This window comes from Neovison vison, chromosome 6 (genome assembly GCF_020171115.1).
Source record: "Neovison vison isolate M4711 chromosome 6, ASM_NN_V1, whole genome shotgun sequence".
Classification (NCBI taxonomy): Eukaryota; Metazoa; Chordata; class Mammalia; order Carnivora; family Mustelidae; genus Neogale; species Neogale vison.
The window spans coordinates 154,929,003-154,950,217 of NC_058096.1; the positions used below are offsets into that span (position 1 = coordinate 154,929,003).

Here is a 21,215-nt window from a genome sequence, read left to right on the forward strand (position 1 = left end):
GCCAGGGGCCGTCACTCAGACTCCACGAATCCCAGATAGAGCCAGTGCGAGCGCCTGTAAGAGTCTCGCCCTCGAAGCCCAGCGATTAAGTCGGTTCCTCAAATTGTTCCCAACCGGAGGGGCAGGAAACAACGCCCGCCCTCGGTGGCGGCCGCAGAGGGAGGGGGAGAAGCTCTGGCCGGCTCCCGGGCAGTCCTAGCGGCCTCCCATCGATCTCCGGTCTAAGGTTCGGCCGGGTCAGAGTTCCGGCCGTTCTTTCTCCCGTTCGAGTCACACCCCCACCCCCGACCCCGGGAACCCCGGACCCCTGGCCTCTGTTATCGCGGAGCGGGCTGACTCCCGGGGCCACAGAGCCCCCAGAGTCCGCGCTTTCCCGGGGGCCCCGCAGCCCTGGCCCAGCCGCCAGGTGGAAGGAGACAGGTCAGCGGAGCCGCCCGCGCGAGAAGGCGGGGTCTGGCGGAGGCTGCGCGGGCGGGCTGCGGCAGGCGCCCGGGACCCTCGCGCCCCCTCCTCCGCGCTGCCCGCCGGGCCGCCAGCGCCGCGACCCCCACCGCCAACCAGTGCCCTCTCTGCCGCACCGGCCCCGGCAACAGGTGAAGAGGCCGCCGGCCCGCAGCGCCTCCCTGGGGCGGTCCTTCTCCCGCCCGCCTCGCGCCCGCCCCTCTCCACGCCCCCTCCCCTCCTCCCGGCCTCAGCCGCCTAGCTCGGCCGCCCGGCGGTCTCCCCTCGCGCGGTCTCCTCCTCCTCCTGGGCCCCAGCGCAGCCGAGAGCCCCGCGCGGAGGAGCGGGGGGCGCCGAGCACTCGTACGACACGCGCCGCGGCGGGACCGGCCCCGGGGGGCGCCCCCGGCGCGCCTCCCTCCCCGAGCCCGCAGCGCTCCCCTCCCCCCCGCCGGTGTCCCCAGGACTCCGGGCCGCGCGTCCAGCCCCAGACACACGGGGGGTCCCCGAGGAGGGGCCAGCCCGGCCTCGGCGCGGCGATGGAGGAGCCGCAGCGCGCCCGCTCGCATACCGTCACCACCACTGCCAGCTCCTTCGCCGAGAACTTCTCCACGAGCAGCAGCAGCTTCGCCTACGACCGGGAGTTCCTCCGCACCCTGCCCGGGCTCCTCATCGTGGCGGAGATCGTGAGTGCCGGGCGCGCGGGGGGGGCGGGGAGGCGCTGGTGGACCTGGGCGTCGTGCCTCCGCAGATCCGCTTCCAGGGAACCCTTTTGGCTCCGTCTCGCCTCCTTCCCAGAGTGCAAAACTCAGAGACCGCCTCTCCGAGCGAGGTACGATCACCTGGCGCTCTCATCGGAAAGAGGGTCCTGACCCCCACCCAGGATGTCTACTCGGGCAGAGACCCGACTCGTTGGGCCCTCTCGGTGGTCCTGGCGTCCCTTGGGAGCGGAATGCTTGGGGGGCGTTGAGTTTGTGTTAATGAGTGTCACGGACACCTGATGCCTCCCTTGCCTGACCTCCACGTGGATGGCCTCCTCCCTAAAAGCAAAGCTTTCTAAAACTCGGAGCGGAGGAGACATTTTCTTTGCTGATTGATCTCCGTGGCAGTAAAATTGAGGTGAATGAAGAAACTTTTACTGAGTAAAATCTGAGGAGCTCAGCCCCGTTGAGGACTGGAAGGCTTCCTGCCTGGTGCAGTGCACATCCTGGTTGAGGCTCAGAACATTCCTGGACAGGAGGCCTGGCTTGTGCCTTCTCCTCTTCACAGCACATGGAGGCTGAGAGATCAAGCGATTTCTCCTGAAGTCCCAGCCAGTCCTTCTTGTCTGGAGCCCTGTTCACAGGGCTAGTAGTGGGTACTGTTTATTGTCCTCATGGGACATAAGGGTTCCATGAGGGTCCATGGGCTGGGGCTGGGGTTCCCTCAAGACCTTTAGATGCCTTTGTGCCCTCATGTAACCCACACAACAGCCCTACTCTGTGAAGGTGTCTTCAATTAATTCCACTTTCCATGGGAAGAAACTGAGGTGTAGAGAGGGGAATTCAGTCCCACCTGGGGGTGGTGGGTCAGCCTGACTCTAGGGCCCTGCTCTTCACTGCAGAGTGGTGATACTGATATTTTGTCTGTCTAACTAGTCCCCTCTCCATCATATGTCACACACATTCATTTACACATTGGTGGAGTTGAAATCTAGCTTTTATGGGGTGAGAGAATGTGGGCTGTGGTGGTAAAGACATGGCAGAAGACGCAGATGCTTTCTCTGAGAAACCCCCAACTAAACCTGTGTACATCAAGCAGTTTCCCTGCTCCTGGGAAGTCTCAGACTCCACTCCAGATCTAGGGAATGGATTCCCTAGCACCTAAAGTTTGAGAAAGGTTGGCTCAGCCCAGCCCCCCCCCTCCCCCCCCCCCCCCCCCCGCAGCTGATTCTCTCAGCTGGTACTGAGAGGACTTCAGGAGAACCAATAAAAAAGATTACGGTATTGGACTCACCTTGCAGGGCCTGGCTTATAGGAATTCAACAAATATTTGCTGTGTGAATGAAGTAGTTGGCAGGCTCCCCTGCTCCAGCAAAACAAATAAAGCTGAAGTCAGAGATGGGGGCTTCTTCTCCTGTTCCATGCTTTTTCAGAAAATAGAAAAGTGAAGGACAAAATGTAAATGGCCCACAATCCCATCCCTAGAAATAACCATGAGTCATTGATATTTTGGCATATTATCTTTTTAGATTTCAATAATTTTTTCTAGGGTGGAAAAAATAGGTGAGTAAAATTACTCATACCACTATAATAGTTCAATTTTTATTTTTTTTAATTTTTATTTATTTATTTTTAAAAAAGATTTAAAAAAATTTGTTTGACAGAGAGAGACACAGCGAAAGAGGGAACACAAGCAGGGGGAGTAAGAGATGGGGAAGTAGATTTCCCATGGAGCAAGGAACCCAATGTGTGGCCCCATCCCAGGACTGTGGGATCATGACCTGAGCAGAAGGCAGACGCCTCACGACTGAGCGACTCAGGTGCCCCCAGTTTTTATTTTTGACTATATATACACGTTTATCAGTCTTACAGGCAGAGTTTTAAGTTTGCCCCACCCTCTCCTCACTTTCAAATCTCTTAGAGCCATTAATGTTTATAATCTGTTCCTTGATTTTTTTTTTTTCCCAGTTGTAGGTGTTATCCACTGGCTTCTCCCTCTGAGAGATGAGGCTTTAGCCCTCTCAGACCACCTTTTACCCATCACACCCCACCCCGTGTTATACATATATCCCTCCTGTCTCCCACAGTATTTTAGGTTAGACTAAGGACTAAGAGTTGACCTTACGACACCATAAATGCTGTTCACAGTTGAGCCAGAGTGGTCTGTGAGGACTTTTCCTTTCCAGCCCAATTTATTTCCCGGAATTAGTAATTTTCTTTTTCCATTTCTTCATTCTCTAGCTGTTTAGCACTAATTTTACCTTAATTGTCAAAATCTCCTATCAGGCAAGTGAGAGACATTTGGGAGTCTGTCAAAGTCATCATCTCACGACCGACCCTTTCTGGGAGCCTCTGCCCTGCTCCCACCAGGCCTCTCACCTTGGCACAGGTGACAGCATGGGGTCTATAACAAGACTCTGGAGATTCTTTCTCTCCCCTTCTCTTCTGGGTTGGGTCTCCTGCTTCTCCTGACCAGTATTCCTCTCTGTTTTGCCTTACAAAACCCCTTTTATTATTACTATTGTAGTTTACTGTGGGGGAACCGCACAGACTTTAGTCATTTCCTGAGAAGGGATATATGTGTGAATAGAGATTTACATCTTTCAAAATATCTTGATTTAACTCTTACACATAATTAATAGTTTGTCTAGGTAAAGAATGTTAGATTGGAAATTGTTTTCCTTCAGCATTTTGAAAGTAGTCCTCCACTCCCTTTGAGCTGTTCTGTTTTTTGTTTTCATAAATTTCATTTCTTCATCCTTTTTTTTTCTTTACCTTCTGGATCTTTTCCCTAAGAAATCTTTCAGTTCATCCTAATGTGCCTTCTTCTGAGTCCATTTTTCTTCCATTATACAGGGGACCTCATGTCTTCTCTGTCAGGAAAGCTCATGTATGTGTAAGGAGATTTTTTTAAAGTGATTTTTACATTTCTGTTTTTTTTTTCTTCTGAAACTCCTTTTATCCCTTATTTTTGTTTATTCATGTATTTTCTTAGAATTTTACTCATGGGTTTGTGACATGCTGTGTTCACTTACCATGCCCTAAGCATTTCTCAGGATCTTGGATCTCTCAATTATTACAGTTTTCTGTTGTAAGGAAGTACCATATTTGATTTCCTCCATTTTCATGTTTCGGGGTGACTGAGTGGCTCATTTGGTTGAATGTCTGCCCCTTGATTTTGGCTCTGGTCATGATCTCAGGGTTATGGGATCAAGCCTGCACTGGGCTCTGTGCTGGGTGTGGAGCCAGCTTGGGATTCTTTCTCTCTCCCTCACTGCCCTACTCCCCACCCGCTTCACACGCCCACATGTTCCATCTCTCTCAAAAGAAAAAGAAATAAAAGTTAAAAAAAATAAAATTAACATGTTTCTAGGTTTTACTAGTATAGCCAGTGTTATAGCAATTTTCCTTCTTTGTCCCTCTTTCCACATTTATGCAGTGATTTTCTCAAGAGAAAGTTCTTTAAAGTACAGTTTTGTGTCAAAGAGTGCACAAAATTAAAGGTTTGTTACATATTCTGAAATTATCTTTCCACAAAATTCTGCTGGCTTAAATTATTATCAGTAGTGTGAACCTATCAAACTAAAAATACTTCTTTTTTTTTAAGTTAGGGGAATTTCTAAAATAAAAATCTGAAAAATCATCTTAAATGATATATGCTTTATTGATCTAAGATATTTCTGGTTCGTGTTTTAATGTCTAAATCAGGATGTGGCTTACTGTCGATGGTTTCTTAGAAGTAAAGCAATATGGTACCACTGAGTCTTTATTGGGGGGTTGTGAGGGGAGCAGGTTTCCAACTATTGCTGTCCCCACCCTGGAATTCAGATAGACCTGTCCCGAGAAGGATGTTATTTTCTGCCTCGAAAAATAAACACCAAATACCGGGACAAAGAATTGCTAAGACTCCGACTTCCTGCTTGAATCTGGGAGAAATGAAGTAGTAGAGAATAAAACACAATGTTTCCCCAAATCTGTTGTCAAATTCACTAGCCCTGGCTTTCCCACAGGAGCAAATGGTTGTAGCTAACCTACTCAAACACTGGGCTGTGCCAATGTAACATTGTGTTGAAACCAAATTGTAGTCATTTCCTTCCGTTTAAAGTTTTATAACAAGCTAGAAGCAATCCAGTACCTGACCCGTGACTTGTAGGATGCTGTGATCTTATAATAATTACGAGTACTTGAAGAATTAAAGTGGTTTGTCAGAAGCTGAGTTAATTGCACCCTTCCTGTTATTGGTGACTTCAAAATGAATTACAGCATTCGGGTAATAATGTCAGGTCACCTTTCGTGTGCTTACTGTCATAAGCAGACGTAGGTGGGGAGGGATGAGTAGAATTTATCGAGAGCTGGAATCTAAATCATATTATCCTGTTGAATTCTTTAAAAAAGAAAAACTCAGTGACCATAGTTTCCATTTCACAAAACAATACCTAGTCTTTGTAGAAAAATATAGAAAAATGCAGTTAAGAAAAACCCCCTGTAATTCTAGCTCCCATGGTGGTTCCTAATGGGCATGGTACTACTAGGGGATAGGATTTAAAATTGAAAAAAAAATTGGTTATTGTAATATTGAAGCATCTACTGGTGTTTTGTGCCCTGGGGGTCAGGGTCACTAAATGTCCTGAAGTGCACAAGACAGTCCCCAACAACGAATTGCTTTACCAATTGCCAACAGCACCACTGTTAAAGAACGCTGAGTGAATCACTATTTAGCACTTGGAAAAAACCACTCCAGAATTGTTCAAGTGGTTATGTATCATTTATCTGTATTTTTTTTTTTGGATGCAGTCACTTACAAACTATTCTTTCGTTTACTGCTATGGCCATCTGCGCTGGATATCTCCCATTTGTCCCCCAGATCCACTCCACACCCTTCCCCACTCTGTCCTCCACCCTGAAGGCTGACTTGCTTGGACTGTCGCAAGGAGCTCCCCTTTGATGTTTCACTGGATTCATCCGGAAGTGATAACCACAGGAGGCTGGCGGTGAGAAGAGAGCAGGTTCTGGGTTTTCAGTCCCTGGGATTCCTGCCTGCTGACTCTGAGCAGGTTGACTCTCTTGGTGGAAGGAAGGCTGTCTGGCAACGCTCCGCACCCAGCTGTTTTCCCTGGCTCTCAGAGCCAGCTGTTCCCTCCCAGCTGCTCTCCACTGCCAGGCCCTGCACTATCACTGTGGTTTCCCTGCACCCTGCTTTATAAATAACACCTTTATTAAACTCATCTGGGATTACCCAATCTGAAAGTGCTGGGTGTCCTGCTGAGTCCTGATAAATCACCTTTCCTCATTAATTAATTTCTTATGACATTCTTAATGGCCACATAGTATTCCATAAATATTCAGGCTCCTACTCTTCAGGTTATGTTTCTTTCCTTTAAAAATGTAACAAGCTTCCTTTATGCTGATTCTTTCTGGTGGTTCTTTAATGTTTACTAAGAGTGAGTACTTAGAAGTGAATAAAAGGTCATTGAATTTTCTAAGTCAATTTTGAGGTATCCAGTAAAATTCACCCTTTTTATTTTAAAGATTTTATTTATTTATTTGACAGAGAGAAATCACAAGTAGACAGAGAGGCAGACAGAGAGAGAGAGAGAGGGAAGCAGGCTCCCTGCTGAGCAGAGAGCCCGATGCGGGACTCGATCCCAGGACCCTGAGATCATGACCTGAGCCGAAGGCAGCGGCTTAACCCACTGAGCCACCCAGGCACCCAAAATTCACCCTTTTTAGTGTAGAGTTCTGTGAGTTTTAGCATGTGCATTCCTAAAATGCAGCTATATGGAGATATTCAGATCCTAAAATTGACCTTTTTAACATGTACAATTTGAGATTTTTAGGATACTCACAGAGCTGTTGTACCACTATTTTAGAACATATTTGTCACCTCAGAAAGAAACCCCATACCTCTTAACAGTTACTTCCTATTCTCCCCTCCTTGCAGCCCTTGGTAACCACTAGTCTACTTTCTGTCTCTCTAATTTGTCTATTCTGGACATTTCAAAAAATGGCCCTATAATATGTGGCTCTTTCTGTCTTGTTTCTTTTACTTAGCCTAATGCTTTCATTAGGCCATCCATGCTGTAGTACATATCAATACTCAATTCCTTTTTTGCCAAATAATATTCCGTTATGTATTTAATTTTGTGTATCCATAATTGATGGACATTTGGGTTGTTTCCACATTTTGGCTATTATGAATAATGCTGCTATGAACCTTCATGAACAAAGTATTTTTGTGGACATATGTTTTCACTTGGGCAGTTACCCAGGAGTGGAATGGCTGAGTCACAGGGTAACTCTTTGTTTAAGAGTTTGAAGTACTGCTAGACTTTTCAAAGTGCCTGCACTGCCCTGCAATCCAGCCAGCAATCCGAGTTCCAATTTCTCTGCATTTTCACTAAGATTCTTTATTTTCTCTCTTTTTGATTCTGGGTATCCTACAGGGTTTGAAGTGGTATCTCATTGTGGTTTGGGTTTGTATTTCTCTAACAACTAGTGATGTTGAGCAGATCTTCATGTATTTATTGGTCATTTGTGTATCTTCTTTGGGGAAATGTGTATTCAAATCCCTTGTTTAAAAAATTATTGTTGAGTTGGAAGATCTCTTTACATATTCTGGATACAAGTCTTTTATCAGATATATGACTTGCAAATAATTTTCTTCCATTCTGTGAATGGTCTTTTCACTTCATGCGATGGCATCCTTTGAAGTGCGAAGATTCTTAATTCAGTAAAATGCAATTTATGTAGGTATTTTCTGTCATGGCATATGCTTTTGATATCATATATGAGAAGACTTTCTTAATCCAAAGTCATGAAGATTTACGTTTATGTATTCCCCTAAAAGTTGTATAGTTTTGTCTTATCTTTGAGTCTGTGATGCATTTTGAGTTACTTTTATACAGTATGAAATAGGGGTCTAAGCTGATTCTTTTTCATATGGATATCTAGTTGTCCCAGCACCATTTGTTGAAAAGACTTTTTCTCCCATTGAATTGTCTTGACACCCTTTTCAAAAATCCAATGTAGTATTATAAGAGCTTATTTCTGGATTCTCAGCTCTAGTCCATTGATCTCTGTGTTCTTTTTTTTTTTTTTTTTTTCAAAGCCAAACAGCAAGGGTCGTTTATTACGAGTTCAAACCCGGACCTCTGCGCCCTCGTTGCCGGTGACGCTAAGAGGTCCTGAGCTCAGGATCACGGCACTTTTTTTTTTTTTTTTTTAAGATTTTATGTCTTTATTTGACAGAGAGTGATCTCTGTGTTCTTAATGCCAGTACCACACTGTACTGATTATTGTAGCTTTGTAGAAAGTTTTGAAGTCTGAAATTGTGAGTGTGCCAAATTTGTTTTTCTTTTTTCAAAATTGTTTTTTGGCTATCCTGGGTCCCTTGTATTTCCTTATAGATTTTTAGTATCAGTTTGTCAGTTTCTGTAAAAAGGGGCAGCTGAAATTTCAATATAGATTATGTTGAATCTGTAGATCCATTTGGGCAGTATTGCCATCTTTAACAAAATTAAATTTTCCAGTTCATAAACATGGGATGGATTTCCATTTAATTAGGTTTTCTCTAATTTCTTTCAACATGTTTTATAGTTTTCAGCACACAGGTCTTATTTTTCTTTTGTTAAATTTATTCCTAAGTATTTTATTCTATTTGATGCTGTTGCAAATGGAATTATTTTCTTAATTTCATTTTCAGACTCTTCATTGTTAGATCATAGAAATCCAATTGAGTTTTGTATCTTTGATCTTGTATCCTACAATTTTGATGACCTCATTTATTGATTCTAATAGTTTTTTTTTTTTCGTGGTTTGGCATATGTGTTTTTAAGACTTTTGATTCTGCTGCCAAGTTGTACAGAGTTTATACCAATTTACATTTCCTCTAGTGGTATTTCAGTGTGTAACAGGGTTTGTTTCTACAAATACTCAAACTTTGTTTTAATATTTGCCAGTTCTGTTAGAGTGGGAGATACTCAAAATAAAAAAAAACTAGTTTGGCATAAACAACTCTAGTCAGAAAGAACATCAGCATTAGCTGATTTAGGGGAACCCTGGACATGTGAAAAAGAACAAATTGTTTTTATTTGCATTTCTCTGATTATTAAAGTTGAATATTTTAAATATACTCATTAGCCATTTATTTCTTCTTTTGATAACCAGTAATTTTTTCCTATTCATTTAAAACATGGGCTCTTTCTTTCTTTAAGAAAATGTTTAAAAGATATAAAAGAGAGAGAGAAAGCTTAAATGAAAATTACCTCCCAGGAGACAGATAAGGTTGGTATGGGGAATGTGTTTGAATGGGTTGTTTGCTTTGTAGCTGCTTATCTTTTTATAGGTTTACATTTTTCTATAACAAGGATATATTTATGAGTTAATGGAATTAAAGAAGCCTACAGCAATGTAATAAGTGCTCATTGTAAAGGTAAATTTCATATCATTTATATATAGAATGAAAACTGAAAGTCTCTGCTAACATACGTCCTTCATTCCATCCCTCATCTACCCTTCTGCTTTGATGTATTTACCATTCACATTTCTCCCAGACCTTTTTCTGTGTACATGTGAACATACAGTATTCTGCACATACATGAATGAGTATATTACATATATTCTGCAACTGCTTTATCTTTTAATAATATCTTAATATTTTTCTATGTTCTTCTTTGTTGATTTATAAATTTCCTATATACGGTTATTAATTTTCCTCTGTCACTTGTTAATAGCATCAATCATGCCATTTTCACTAAAATAATTTTCTGATTTGCACAGTCTAAACTGTTATCTTTGAAGCACCTGGCTGGCTCAGTTGGTTAAGTGTTGGACACTTGATTTCTGCTCAGGTCATGATCTCAGGGTCGTGAGAGCACACTCCACATTGGGTTCTTGGCTCAGGGCGGAGTCTGCTTGAGATTCTCTCCCTCTCTCTCAGCCCCTCCCTCTGCTTGCATGTTCTCTAAATAAATAAATAAATAAATAGGATCTTTAAGCCCATTATCTTTATTTAGCCTTCTAGGGTTTGCTTTGCTTAAACATGGCTTCCCTACCCACAGGATTATGCAGATATTTGAAGGAAATATAGGATAATTTTTTTTAGTGTTAAAAGTATTTACTGTCTTAAGCCGTAAGTTCCTTTTGTTTGTATAAGAATGTGATTTCACTTTTTTCCTCAAATGGATATGTAGTTGTCTCACCATTAATCATATATATCCCCATATATGTGTAACTATTTCTTGACCCTAATCTGTTCTATTCCTGAGTTAGCTTTATAACCTTTTAATTACTGTAGCTTCATCGTGAATTTTAATATCCAGGAGAGTAAGTCTTACAGACTTGTATTTCTTTGCTGTTCTTGTATATTTACACTAAGTGATTTTCAGAATCAGTGTTCCTTAAACCCCCTTACAACTTTGAGTTGTATTAAATTTATAAATTAACTTGATAATTCAATAATGTATAAATTAATATAATCAATATTATAAATTAATATATTGAATCTTATAATCTAGGGATATTGTACCCTTCTATTTATTTGGGTCAGTTTATGCTCTTGAAGTCCTAAGTTTTTTCCAGATGAATCTAATATATTTTTTTAAGATTTTACTTATTTATTCAAGAGATAGAGTGATCAAAGGAAAGCATGAGTTGGGGGAGGGGCAGAAGGAGAGGGACAAACAGATTCCCCACTGAGCAGGGAGACCAACACTCGGGGCTCAATCCCGGACCTTGGGATCGTGACCTGAGTGGAAGGCAGACGGCTAATCAACTGAGAGACCCAGGCACCCTTTATGTATTTCTTACTAGAATTAGGAATTCTCAATTTTGATACGGGATATTTATAAAAATTAGTAGGATTTATCAATTTCTAATTATTTGTGGTTTATAAGGAAGCTATTATTTTTCTTATTTCAATCTTGTGTTTAGCTATCATATTTACATTACTAGTTTTAACAGTTTTATTTCTTTTATAAGTAAATTATAGTACTGTTTGTGAATGAGGATTGTTTTCTATTTTTGCTTTTTAAAGATTTTATTTATTTATTAGATAGAGGACATGAGAGAGAGAGCACAAGAAGGGGAGGGGGCAAAGGGAGAAGCAGACTCCCTGCTGAATGAGGAACCCAATGTGAGGCTCAGGCCCAGGACCCCAGGATCATGACCTGAGCCAAAGGCAGATGCTTAACCAACTGAGCCATCCAGGCACCTTAGATTCTTTTCTTTTCCTTTTTATATTTATACTTTTTCTTTTTCCATTATTGCGTATGTTGGGACTACCAGTATAATGTTGAATGATTGGGATGGTATGAGTGTCCTTGGCTGGCTCATAACTTTAGTTGGTCGCTTTCCAATGTATCAATGATAGTACAGGTTTAACTATAGGTTCTGGTAGATATTCTTTGTTGAGTTAAAGAAGGGAAGTTTAACTTGTACTTCGAATCAAAAACTATTGTTGAATTTAGAAGATAGGATTTGGGGGGAGGAGTGTTTGTCAGTGTGATCACCAGGATTTTATTTCCCTTAATTCGCTAATGGAGTGAGTTATATTAGGAAATCCAACATGGAATCATTCTTGTGATCTTGGAATAAATCTCTACTTTGTTATAATATATTCTTTTAATATTCTATTTTATTTTAAAACTTTTTTTACTCTTGAATTTAATTTGTTAATATTCTGATTGTTTCTACACTCATGTAAGACCAGCCTCTTTGATTCATTTGCTGTGATCCATTTTGTTTGATTTTAATATTGCCATACAAGCTTTCTGGCTAACGTTTATCTGTTATGTTCTTGTCCCTTTATTTTGAATTGAAGTGAGAGTCCCAAAAGACAAAATTAACTATTTAAGTTTTTATTTTAATTCCAGTTAACATACAGTGTTATATTAGTTTCAGGTGTACAATGTAGTGATTCAGCAATTTCACATGTTGCCTAGTACTCATCAGAGTAAGTGCCTGCCCCAAGCCCCATCATCCACTTCACCCATCCTGTCACCCCCTTCCCTTCTGGTGACCATGAATTTGTTCTCTCTAGTTAAGAGTCTTTTTCTTATTTTGTCTCATGCTCTCTTTTTCCCCCCTTTGCTTGTTTGTTTTATTTCTCAAATTCCACATATGGCTGAAATAAAATTGAGTATTTTAAAGTGAACAATTGAATGGCGTTTAGCACATTCACAGTGTTGTACAATCACCACTTCTGTGTAGTTCCAAAACATTTAATCTTCCCAAAAGGAAATCCTCCCTTTATTTTTCACTTTTTTCTTCTCATTATAAGTACATCTTCTATACCCATCGTATAACTAAATTTTATTTATACACCCAGTCTGAGAACTTGTTTTCCACATGGAAATGTTATCACATTTACATTTATTGTAATAACTTACTTAGTATTTTTAGTTTTCCTTATTTTTTCCTCTAATGAACGAAATTATAAATTCTGTTTTGTTTAGAGTTTAGTTTTAAGTTTTCCTCAAAGTACCTAAACATATCTTTCTAACCACCCAGAAAATTAAGATGTTTAACCTCAAAACCATTCAAAAAACAATACTGTCCTCCTTATTTATTCTTTTTTTTTTTTTTAAGATTTTATTTATTTATTTGACAGAGATCACAAGTAGGCAGAGAGGCAGGCAGAGAGAGAGGGAAGCAGGCTTCCCGCTGAGCAGAGAGCCCGATACAGGGCTCAATCCCAGGACTCTGGGATCATGACCTGAGCTGAAGGCAGAGCTTTAACCCACTGAGCTACCCAGATGCCCCTTAGGAATTGTTTCTTGCTGGTTTTCTGAAGCTTCCCACCCATATTACTGAACAACTATTTAAACTTAACAAGTTTAGATTTTTTTCACTCTCTTGTCAATTTTTTGTGTCATTTACTTTCTTATTTTTCAGTTTCCAGATAACTCCTTGAGTAATTGTTTTAGTAAGTGGGAAGATGGTAAACATTTTAAATTATTGCGCATCAAAAAACATTTTTCTTTTATCTTCATACTTGAATAATAATTCAGTATAAAATTATAGGTCTTAACACTTCTTTTCGCTATTTCTTTGAACACCTTTCATTGTCTTCAAGCATCTAGTACTGTTAATAAGAGACCTGGTGGTCTGGTAGACCCTAGACAGGCCATGAAGTTTAGTCCCTCCCAGGCCTTGTCCGTTCATGATTGTGCATTCCCACAGACTTCATTGCAGCACAGCCTTGCATGAAGTGACTTGCACGTTGCAGGAGAATGTAGAAAGATGGCATTGGTGGTATAGCAAGAACTTGGGGGTGGAATGTTTTATTGGGGTGAAATAGTTTGTGAAAGGTCATTTTGCGGCCATATCTGGTAATTATAGTAGACCTTCAGATTGTTATGGTTGGTAATTAAAGATTGTTAAACCCTCACTTGGAGTTCCCTGAGTCCTGATGGCTTCTCTCCCTGGGCAGACAGAATGCTGTTGCCCCAACCTGGGATGGATGAAGAGGACTTGAAGGTCCTCTCTCAGGGCGGTTCTAGACTGATGGCCCCTGGTGATCCCTGCTGAGACTATGTCCTTTGCATCTCTTGCAGAATAGAACCTTTGTAATATTTAAGTCAGAGAGCTTGTTTGTCCTAGGTTATAAACCCACTTCTCTGTGGGAATAATGTTCGTATTTCCTTTTAAACAACCAAATGGTGTTTTTAAAAAATCTCCTTAGAAGCTTTTGGAATTTTCTCCCTATGTTTATAAATCTGAAGAGACCATATACTTTACCACTGTGTGTCTAGAAAAGCATTCCTTATTTATCAGCCTTCATGGTACCCTATATAAATAATAATGAAATCTCTCTTCAGCACAGAGAACTTTTTTCTATTTCCTGCATCTGTTCCATTTCCTCCCCAAAAACTCTTTATTCAATCCAGAAGTTCCGGGAGAGATTAAACTGTCTTCAGTATCTCCTTGCTTCACCTCCCCTCCCCGCCTCACCCAAACTTTCCTTCTCTTTGTTGTTTTGCAGAGTTTTGGGAAATAGCAGTTCCAGCCCCAATTCAGATTTTCTGTGGAGTATGGTTTTTTGGGCTTTGATATTTTTAATTCACAACAGTTTATCATTCTTTTTTGTTTGTAGCCTGATCATTTCTTTTTTTTTTTTTTTTTTTCAAATTGAATCATTTTAGGACCCTTTGGTATATTTACACTTCGTTTGCAGAGAGACCTTGTCTGCTTGTTGAATCTGTTGGCTCCTTCTCTGGCTGATTTCCTCAATCATTTGGTGATTCATATTTGTCGGTTTGTAATTGTAGATGAGATGGCTGGAGAGTGTTTGCTTAGTGTGAGTGAGAATCCTGTGCCTCTGGCAGTGAACATGGGTTTTCATCACATGACCTAGACCTAGTGGGTTTTGTTTTGTTTTGTTTCCAGAGGAAGAGAGATATTAATCCGGTGAAGGGGGAACAGTAAGGAACAGTGTACCTGTGTGGACTTTTCTATGAGGTGTGCACATAGCTTCCTGAAGGATCTGGCTGTCTTGAAGCTTTGTCTTGGGGGCTTTTTCCAGAAGTAACTGCTGGAGGGAATCGGGGAGATGATGATTAACTTGGCAGCTTCTAAGCCTTCAAATTCATACTTAGCAGATTACTCTTGGCTTATTCCTTCTTCCACTTCTGTTGTTAACTCTAGTTTGGATTTTTCTGAGGGTCTGTTTGGAAGCTCACCTTTTTTTGATAGGTCCTCAATTTTCCTTTCTAGAGCTATAGGTTAGAAACTGCATGTTTGTCATTAGTTTGTTCCCACGTCCCTCCCAGGAATCCCTCACTACTCTAGGAACCGCTGCTGCTCTATCCAGCTTTTCAGCACTACCCTGTACTTTTTTTTTTTCAGATTTTATTTATTTATTTGACAGAAAGAGATAGAGGGCATGCACAAGCAGGGAAGCAGCAGGCAAAGGTAGAGAGAGAAGCCAGGGTCCTCACTGAGCAGGGAGCCCCCATGTGGGGCTCAATCCTGGGACGCTGGGATTGTGACCTGAGCTGAAGGCAGACGCTTAGCCAACTGAGCCACCCAGGTGCCCCTGCACTACTCTGTGTTTTGAAATTACTTGGGGGTTTGTTTTGTTTGTTTGTTTTTCAGTTATTTCAGTGGGATATAAGGAGGATGAAGAGGTAAGCATACAGGTCTGGTCAGCTACTTTGAAAGAGAAGTTCAGCTGTTTTGTTACTTAGAGGTGTTTTTGATGTACAGAAGGAATATTGACCTTCTTTCTGTATTGCAAATTTTTTTTTCTGCCCTATCACACCATAATTTTATTTATGTTGATTTTATTTACAAAATCCAAAGTTTATCTTTGATTCATCTCATTTTGACCCCACATTTGCCATCATGCTTAGAAGTTTGTACCTCACTAACAAAACCCAAATACATTGTATTTAACTTTTTTCTTTTAAGACTTTTTGATGTTTAATCTTCATATTGAAATTTACTGTAGTAGAAGGTATAAATTTGAGCTCTAACTTTGTTTCCAAATGTCTGTTCAGTTGTCCCAGCATGATCTATTGACAACTCTATTCTTCCTTCACTAATCTGGGTTGCTTCTTTGTTTCACTTACTTAATTCTTGTATCTTCTTACCTTCAACTCTGTACTTACCACTCTATTCCAGTCTCCGTTCCCATTTTTTACCATCTGTAGTTCTAGGATAACATTTTAACATCTGCTAGGGTAAACCACCTCAGATACAACTTTCAGAATTTTTTTAAAGCCCTGCACTGTTTTGTCCCCTCTCTCTTGTCAAACTGTATTGCACTTTGATTAATGCATAGATTAATTTTGGGACAAAGGATTTACATTAGTTCCTACAAAGACGACTTCTCAACCATTCCCTTGTCTTCAGTGACATGTTAGGATTGATTCTCACGCTCTTCAAGGTATTTTCCAGTGTAAGTTAATAATGCATCTCTTATGTATTCAGTCATCAGGTATGTGAATATTTATTGTGTGCCAGAATCTGTATCTGGCATTTAGAATGTGGTGGTAAATAGCACCTTTCTATTTTTATTATAACAAATGATCAGTAATAGGATGTAAGACATAAAAAGAAAATACGCTTAGGGAGGTACTGAAGGAGAGTTTAAAGCTTCAAATTTTCAAGTTTGAGCTGAAATTCAAAAGGCATTTATTCCTTGTAGGTCTTTGGTCCATTATTCATCTCAAAATCTAAAATATAAAAGATACAAATTATAGTTTGTTTGTTTTTTTTGCTAAGATTTATGACTAGAACTATTCATAGGAAGGTAGCAGTACTTTTCGTTAGATGAGTATTTTACTATTAATTCCTTTCTCTCTCTCTTACTTTCTTTTAGATTTATTTACTTGTTTGTGGGGAGAGGGGCAGAGGGAGAAGGGGGAGAGAGAATCTCAAGCAGACTCCCGACTGAGCATAGAACCAGCCGTGGAGCTCAATCTCACGACCATGAGATCACAACCTGAGCTGAAATCAAGAGTCAGATGCTTAACCAACTGAGCCATCCAAGCACCCCACCATTAATTTTCATTTAAAATGATTTTTTTAAAGATTTTATTCATTTGAGAGAGAGAGAGTGAGAGAGCATGAATGAAGTGGAGGGGTAGAGGGAGTGGGTGGGAGAGGCAGATTCCGTGCTGAGCAGAGCCCAATGAGGGGCTCGATCCCAGGACCCTGAGATCATGACCTGAGCTCAAGGCAGACACTTAACTGACTGAGTCACCAGGCGCCCCATCAGTAATTTTCATTTAAAATGAAATGAATTTTGGGGCACCTGGGTAGCTCAGTGGGTTAAAGCCTCTGCCTTCAGCTCAGGTCATGATCCCAGGGTCCTGGGATCGAGCCCCACATGGATCGGGCTCTCTGATCAGCAGGGAGACGGCTTCCTCCTCTCTCTCTCTCTCTGCCTGCCTCCCTACCTACTTGAGATCTCTGTCTGTCAAATAAATAAATAAAATCTTAAAAACCAAAACAAAGACAAACCTATAGGCTGTCTATGGTGACATTTAAATGTCCATATTTCCATCTGAATTATTAAATGCTTAGCTGGTTGATACGAACAAGCCTTCTAGGTATTCCTTGCTTTTTTCTATTTCTTAGAAGGGCTGGTGATGGGGGTGCTTGGGTGGCTCAGTGGATTAAGCCTCTGCCTTCAGCTCAGGTCATGATCCCAGAGTCCTGGGATCATGCCCTGCGTCCAGCTCTCTGCTCAGCAGGGAGCCTGCTTCCCCCTCTCTCTCTGCCTGCCTCTCTGCCTACTTGTGATCTCTGTCTGTTAAATGAATAAAATCTTTTAAAAAGATAAAATAAAATAAAATGAATTTTCACTCTTATTATCTCAATTGATATTAAGCCAGTCCAAGTTTTGGGGAATCCTCTTACCTTTACTTTCTAGTTGAGCACTGATTTGAGGAAACGGTTCCTAAATAATACACGAATGAGTCAGCCATACTTGTGGAGAGACAGGTTGAAACAAATCTCACCTGATTGCTTCTCCCTCTTCTGTACCCACCCATCAGTTCATGCTAGCCTGTCAGTAAAATCTCCTTTCAGTGGGAAAGCAGGATATCCATTTGTCTTGGTCATGGTTCAGTCGCAGATGACAATATCCATTCTAGCTGGCTGAAGCAGCAAGAGGTTTATTAAGCATCATTAGACGACTTCCAAAATTTTTTGTAGGGCTGGAAGAGCAGGCTTTAAGTGCAGCTTTTGGGCAAAACTTTTCAGAATCACCCTGAGAACTCCTCTGTCATGGGTAAAAACATAAAGAAGTAGGATTTACTCTCACAACTGCTGGATCCTGGGGCTCCATTGCCTCCATTGTGACCCACGGCCTCAAAAGGCTTCCCCCTGACTTGTCTCTCAACACTATAAAGCAAGGGACAGGACACTGGGATTTCAGTATAGTGGCCACAAGGAAATCACTCCTTGGTTTGCAGTAGGAACACAGAAGCAGGGAAAGCATATCTTCTAGCCCCATGATGTTGTCTTTTGCTTTCCAAGCCTTGTTCATATGAGTGTGTCTGCCCAAGCTACACCATGCATGGAACCTGGACTATAATCTGGTTTCCAGCCTCTGGTGAGCAGTAAGGCATACTGCAAGGGGAATGGAGTGGAGTTGAGTGGGTCTATGTGCTGTACTTACCACAGCCACTTTCATTGGATTCTACTAGGCTCATTGTGTTGGAAGTGAAAGACCTGTGACTTGTCACACTTCTGGGACATTCAGAGGACTTGCCCTTTTTCAGTTCAGACATGCATTCAATTTCTAGCTCTATGTCCTTGTACGACTGACCTAATGTTTCCTGAACTTCCATCTATAATAATGAGAAGGGTGATGATGAGTTAGCAGAGAGATAGCGGAAGATGAAATGAGCTACATGTAAGCCTTGTCCCAGAGGTAAACATTGGTTTATTTCCTGGCTAAATATAGATTTCTTTCTGTCCTTCTTCCTTCAGTAGATCCAGACTATATAGATTAATCCCAGTTGGACAGGGCTGCGTTGAGAATGGATGGTCCTATCTTAGGTTCTGGTGAGTTTTTTGTACCCAGCCATGAGCGTGAACATAGAATTGAGCTTCTGTGGTGTACTGAGGTTAGGACTATGATGATACTTCTGACTAAAGAAAGCTTAAAGGCTACAGTGAGAACTCCAAACACCCATGTATTTTACCTTTTAACATGATCAGTTCACTTAGACTATGAGTAGAAGAATGACCTAGCTACAATTATGAATGATGCCAGCTTTGTTGGTGCAGTGGAAACATTTCATCCATTTATGTTCCTGTGTAAACTCTATTCAGTAAAGGTCTAAGAAGTTATGAGGTAGGTCAGTTTTCCGGAGGCCTGAGTTTAATGGCCTGTTTTGGAAAACATGCAAAGTTCCGACCTTCTTATCTTGCCTTTCGTTTCTTTCCTTCTTCTATCTAAAACCTATTTATAAACAGTGCCACTTTCTGGGGGGGAAATAATTCAGAGGAGAAAGACATCTTTATTGTTGATTTGTAACCTGCCTGGTTTCCAGAGAGGACTGGTGGTGGGACAGACGTCTTTAAATTGTGGTTTTAGGGGAGCCTGGGTGGCTCAGTTGGTTGAGCATCTGTGTTCAGCTCAGGTCATGATCTTAGGGTCCTGGGATTGAGCCCAGCATTGGGCTCCCTGCTAGGTGGGGAGCCTGGTTTTTCCTCTGCCTGTGCCCCTACTCGCGTTTTCTATCAAATAAATAAGTAAAACCTTAAAAAAAAAAGAATCTATATAATCTTTATCAACAAGGATTGACAGGCTTCAAAGTTCACTTCAGAAAGAGAACTTTGTCATAATCACTAAACTGTGAGCAGACTTGAAGGGGCATTCTTTTATTTATTTATTTATTTATTTATTTATTTGACAGACAGAGATCACAAGTAGGCAGAGAGGCAGGAAGAAAGAGAGGAGAAAGCAGGCTCCCGGCTGAGCAGAGAGCTCGATGCTGGGCTCCATCCCAGGAGCCCTAGCACCTGAGACCATGACCTGAGTCGAAGGCAGAGACTTTGACCCACTGAGCCACTCAGGTGCCCCTGAAGGGGCATTCTTGAATAGACTCTTTAGAGACAGAAAACAGTTGTGTTTCCTGACACTACTCTGTGTGGTGGTCAAGAGGAGAAGATATCCAGGACTTTTCAGCTCATCTGCCTTCAACTCTCGGTTTACTTTAGGGGGGAAAAAAGATCTGTGTGCTTTGAGTCTCTGGCCTCCTTCTGGTTTCATGAACCCAGAAATTTCCTTAGAGATGGAGACATTAGAGGAGACCTATGTAGTTGCTGTATTTAATATTCTACTAGCTTATATTTTGGAAATCATGTTTCAGGTTCCTTAAACTGTGACATGATGAATCTTGAGTGGTTTTCTTTTCATTCACATTTCGGATCAAGAGCTTACGTTGTTCCTGCCGTGGGATGCTAATGTTGGTTGTTTTTTTGTTTTTTTTGTTTTTAACTTCCCTCTATGTGGCTAGGTTCATTTAGTGAAAGGTGGAAAAACCAAAGCGCAGTGAACTAAGTCACTGGTTAATCAGGCTGGCTTAGCTGCTAGCCTGTGGAAAGAGAGCTCAGATGGGAGGTGGCATTTGTGTTTCCTGTTCCTTGGAGGATTTGAAAAGGTTGGGCCACAGTAGTTCAGTGGCTTACTTGCATTAGCTGGGGAGTAGTGTGTTTTGTAGACTTGTACCATGCCCCCAGAACTAAGATTCCTTAAAACATTTTTCTGTGTGAAATATCGTATGGTACTAAACTTATATATGATTTAAAGAAAAATTTTAAAAGTAAAGAATAATTTAAAAAAATTAAATAATAGGGGTGCCTGGGTGGCTCAGTGGGTTAAAGCCTCTGCCTTCAGCTCAGGTCATGATCTCAGGGTCCTGGGATCGAGCCCCACATCAGGCTCTCTGTTCAGTGGGGAGCCTGCTTCGCTCCTCTCTCTGTGATTTCTGTCTGTCAAATAAATAAATAAATTCTTTAAAAAAATTAAATAATAATAATAATAAAGTATTTTTTAGTGGGAAAAAAAAGTATATGCCAAACCCTCAGCTTAAGAATTAGAACTCTACCGTATCTTAGAGGCCCCTTGTGTGCCCTGTCTACTTCCCAGAGGTAACACTGTCCTGGCTTTGTATTTTATAAAGTTCAAAGTGTTCCAGCCATTGTTTAGCCTTGACTCATTTTGAACTTTACCGAATACAGAATCAGGTGATACCTTCTGTTACTTGCTGCTTCTGTTAGAGAAATGCGCATCCCTCATTGGCCCCTTCTATGTTGATGACCACCTGGATTACCATGTTTTGGAATGATTCGGTGTTCCATTTTGTATTTCTTATCCACTTTCTTCTGTTTGTTTGGAAGTTCTGCTCTAACTATCCTTTGTGGATTCCTTAGCTGTCTTAACATTCATACTTAGTCTGGTGTATGGGTTGAAATTAATACGTATTTTTAACGTGCTCCTAAGCAGGAAAAAAAAAAAAGACCTCAGAACTCTAATTCAGATGACATCCCTCACAATTTATAATATTGTACTCTTTTCCACCTACATGTTAGGCATTATAATTATTGTATACA

General features: G+C 41.3%; 1 protein-coding gene across 1 annotated transcript in view; it reads left to right on the top strand.

Moving 5' to 3' along the window:
- Positions 1 to 706: 706 nt before the first annotated feature.
- The window catches only part of CMTM8 (CKLF like MARVEL transmembrane domain containing 8), a 107,257-nt gene continuing 86,748 nt past the window's right edge, over positions 707 to 21,215 (top strand). Inside the window, exon 1 of the mRNA XM_044252624.1 lies at positions 707 to 1,127. Coding sequence (XP_044108559.1) covers positions 981 to 1,127 — 147 coding nt within the window. The 5' untranslated portion in view covers positions 707 to 980. The remainder of the gene's footprint in view (positions 1,128 to 21,215) is intronic.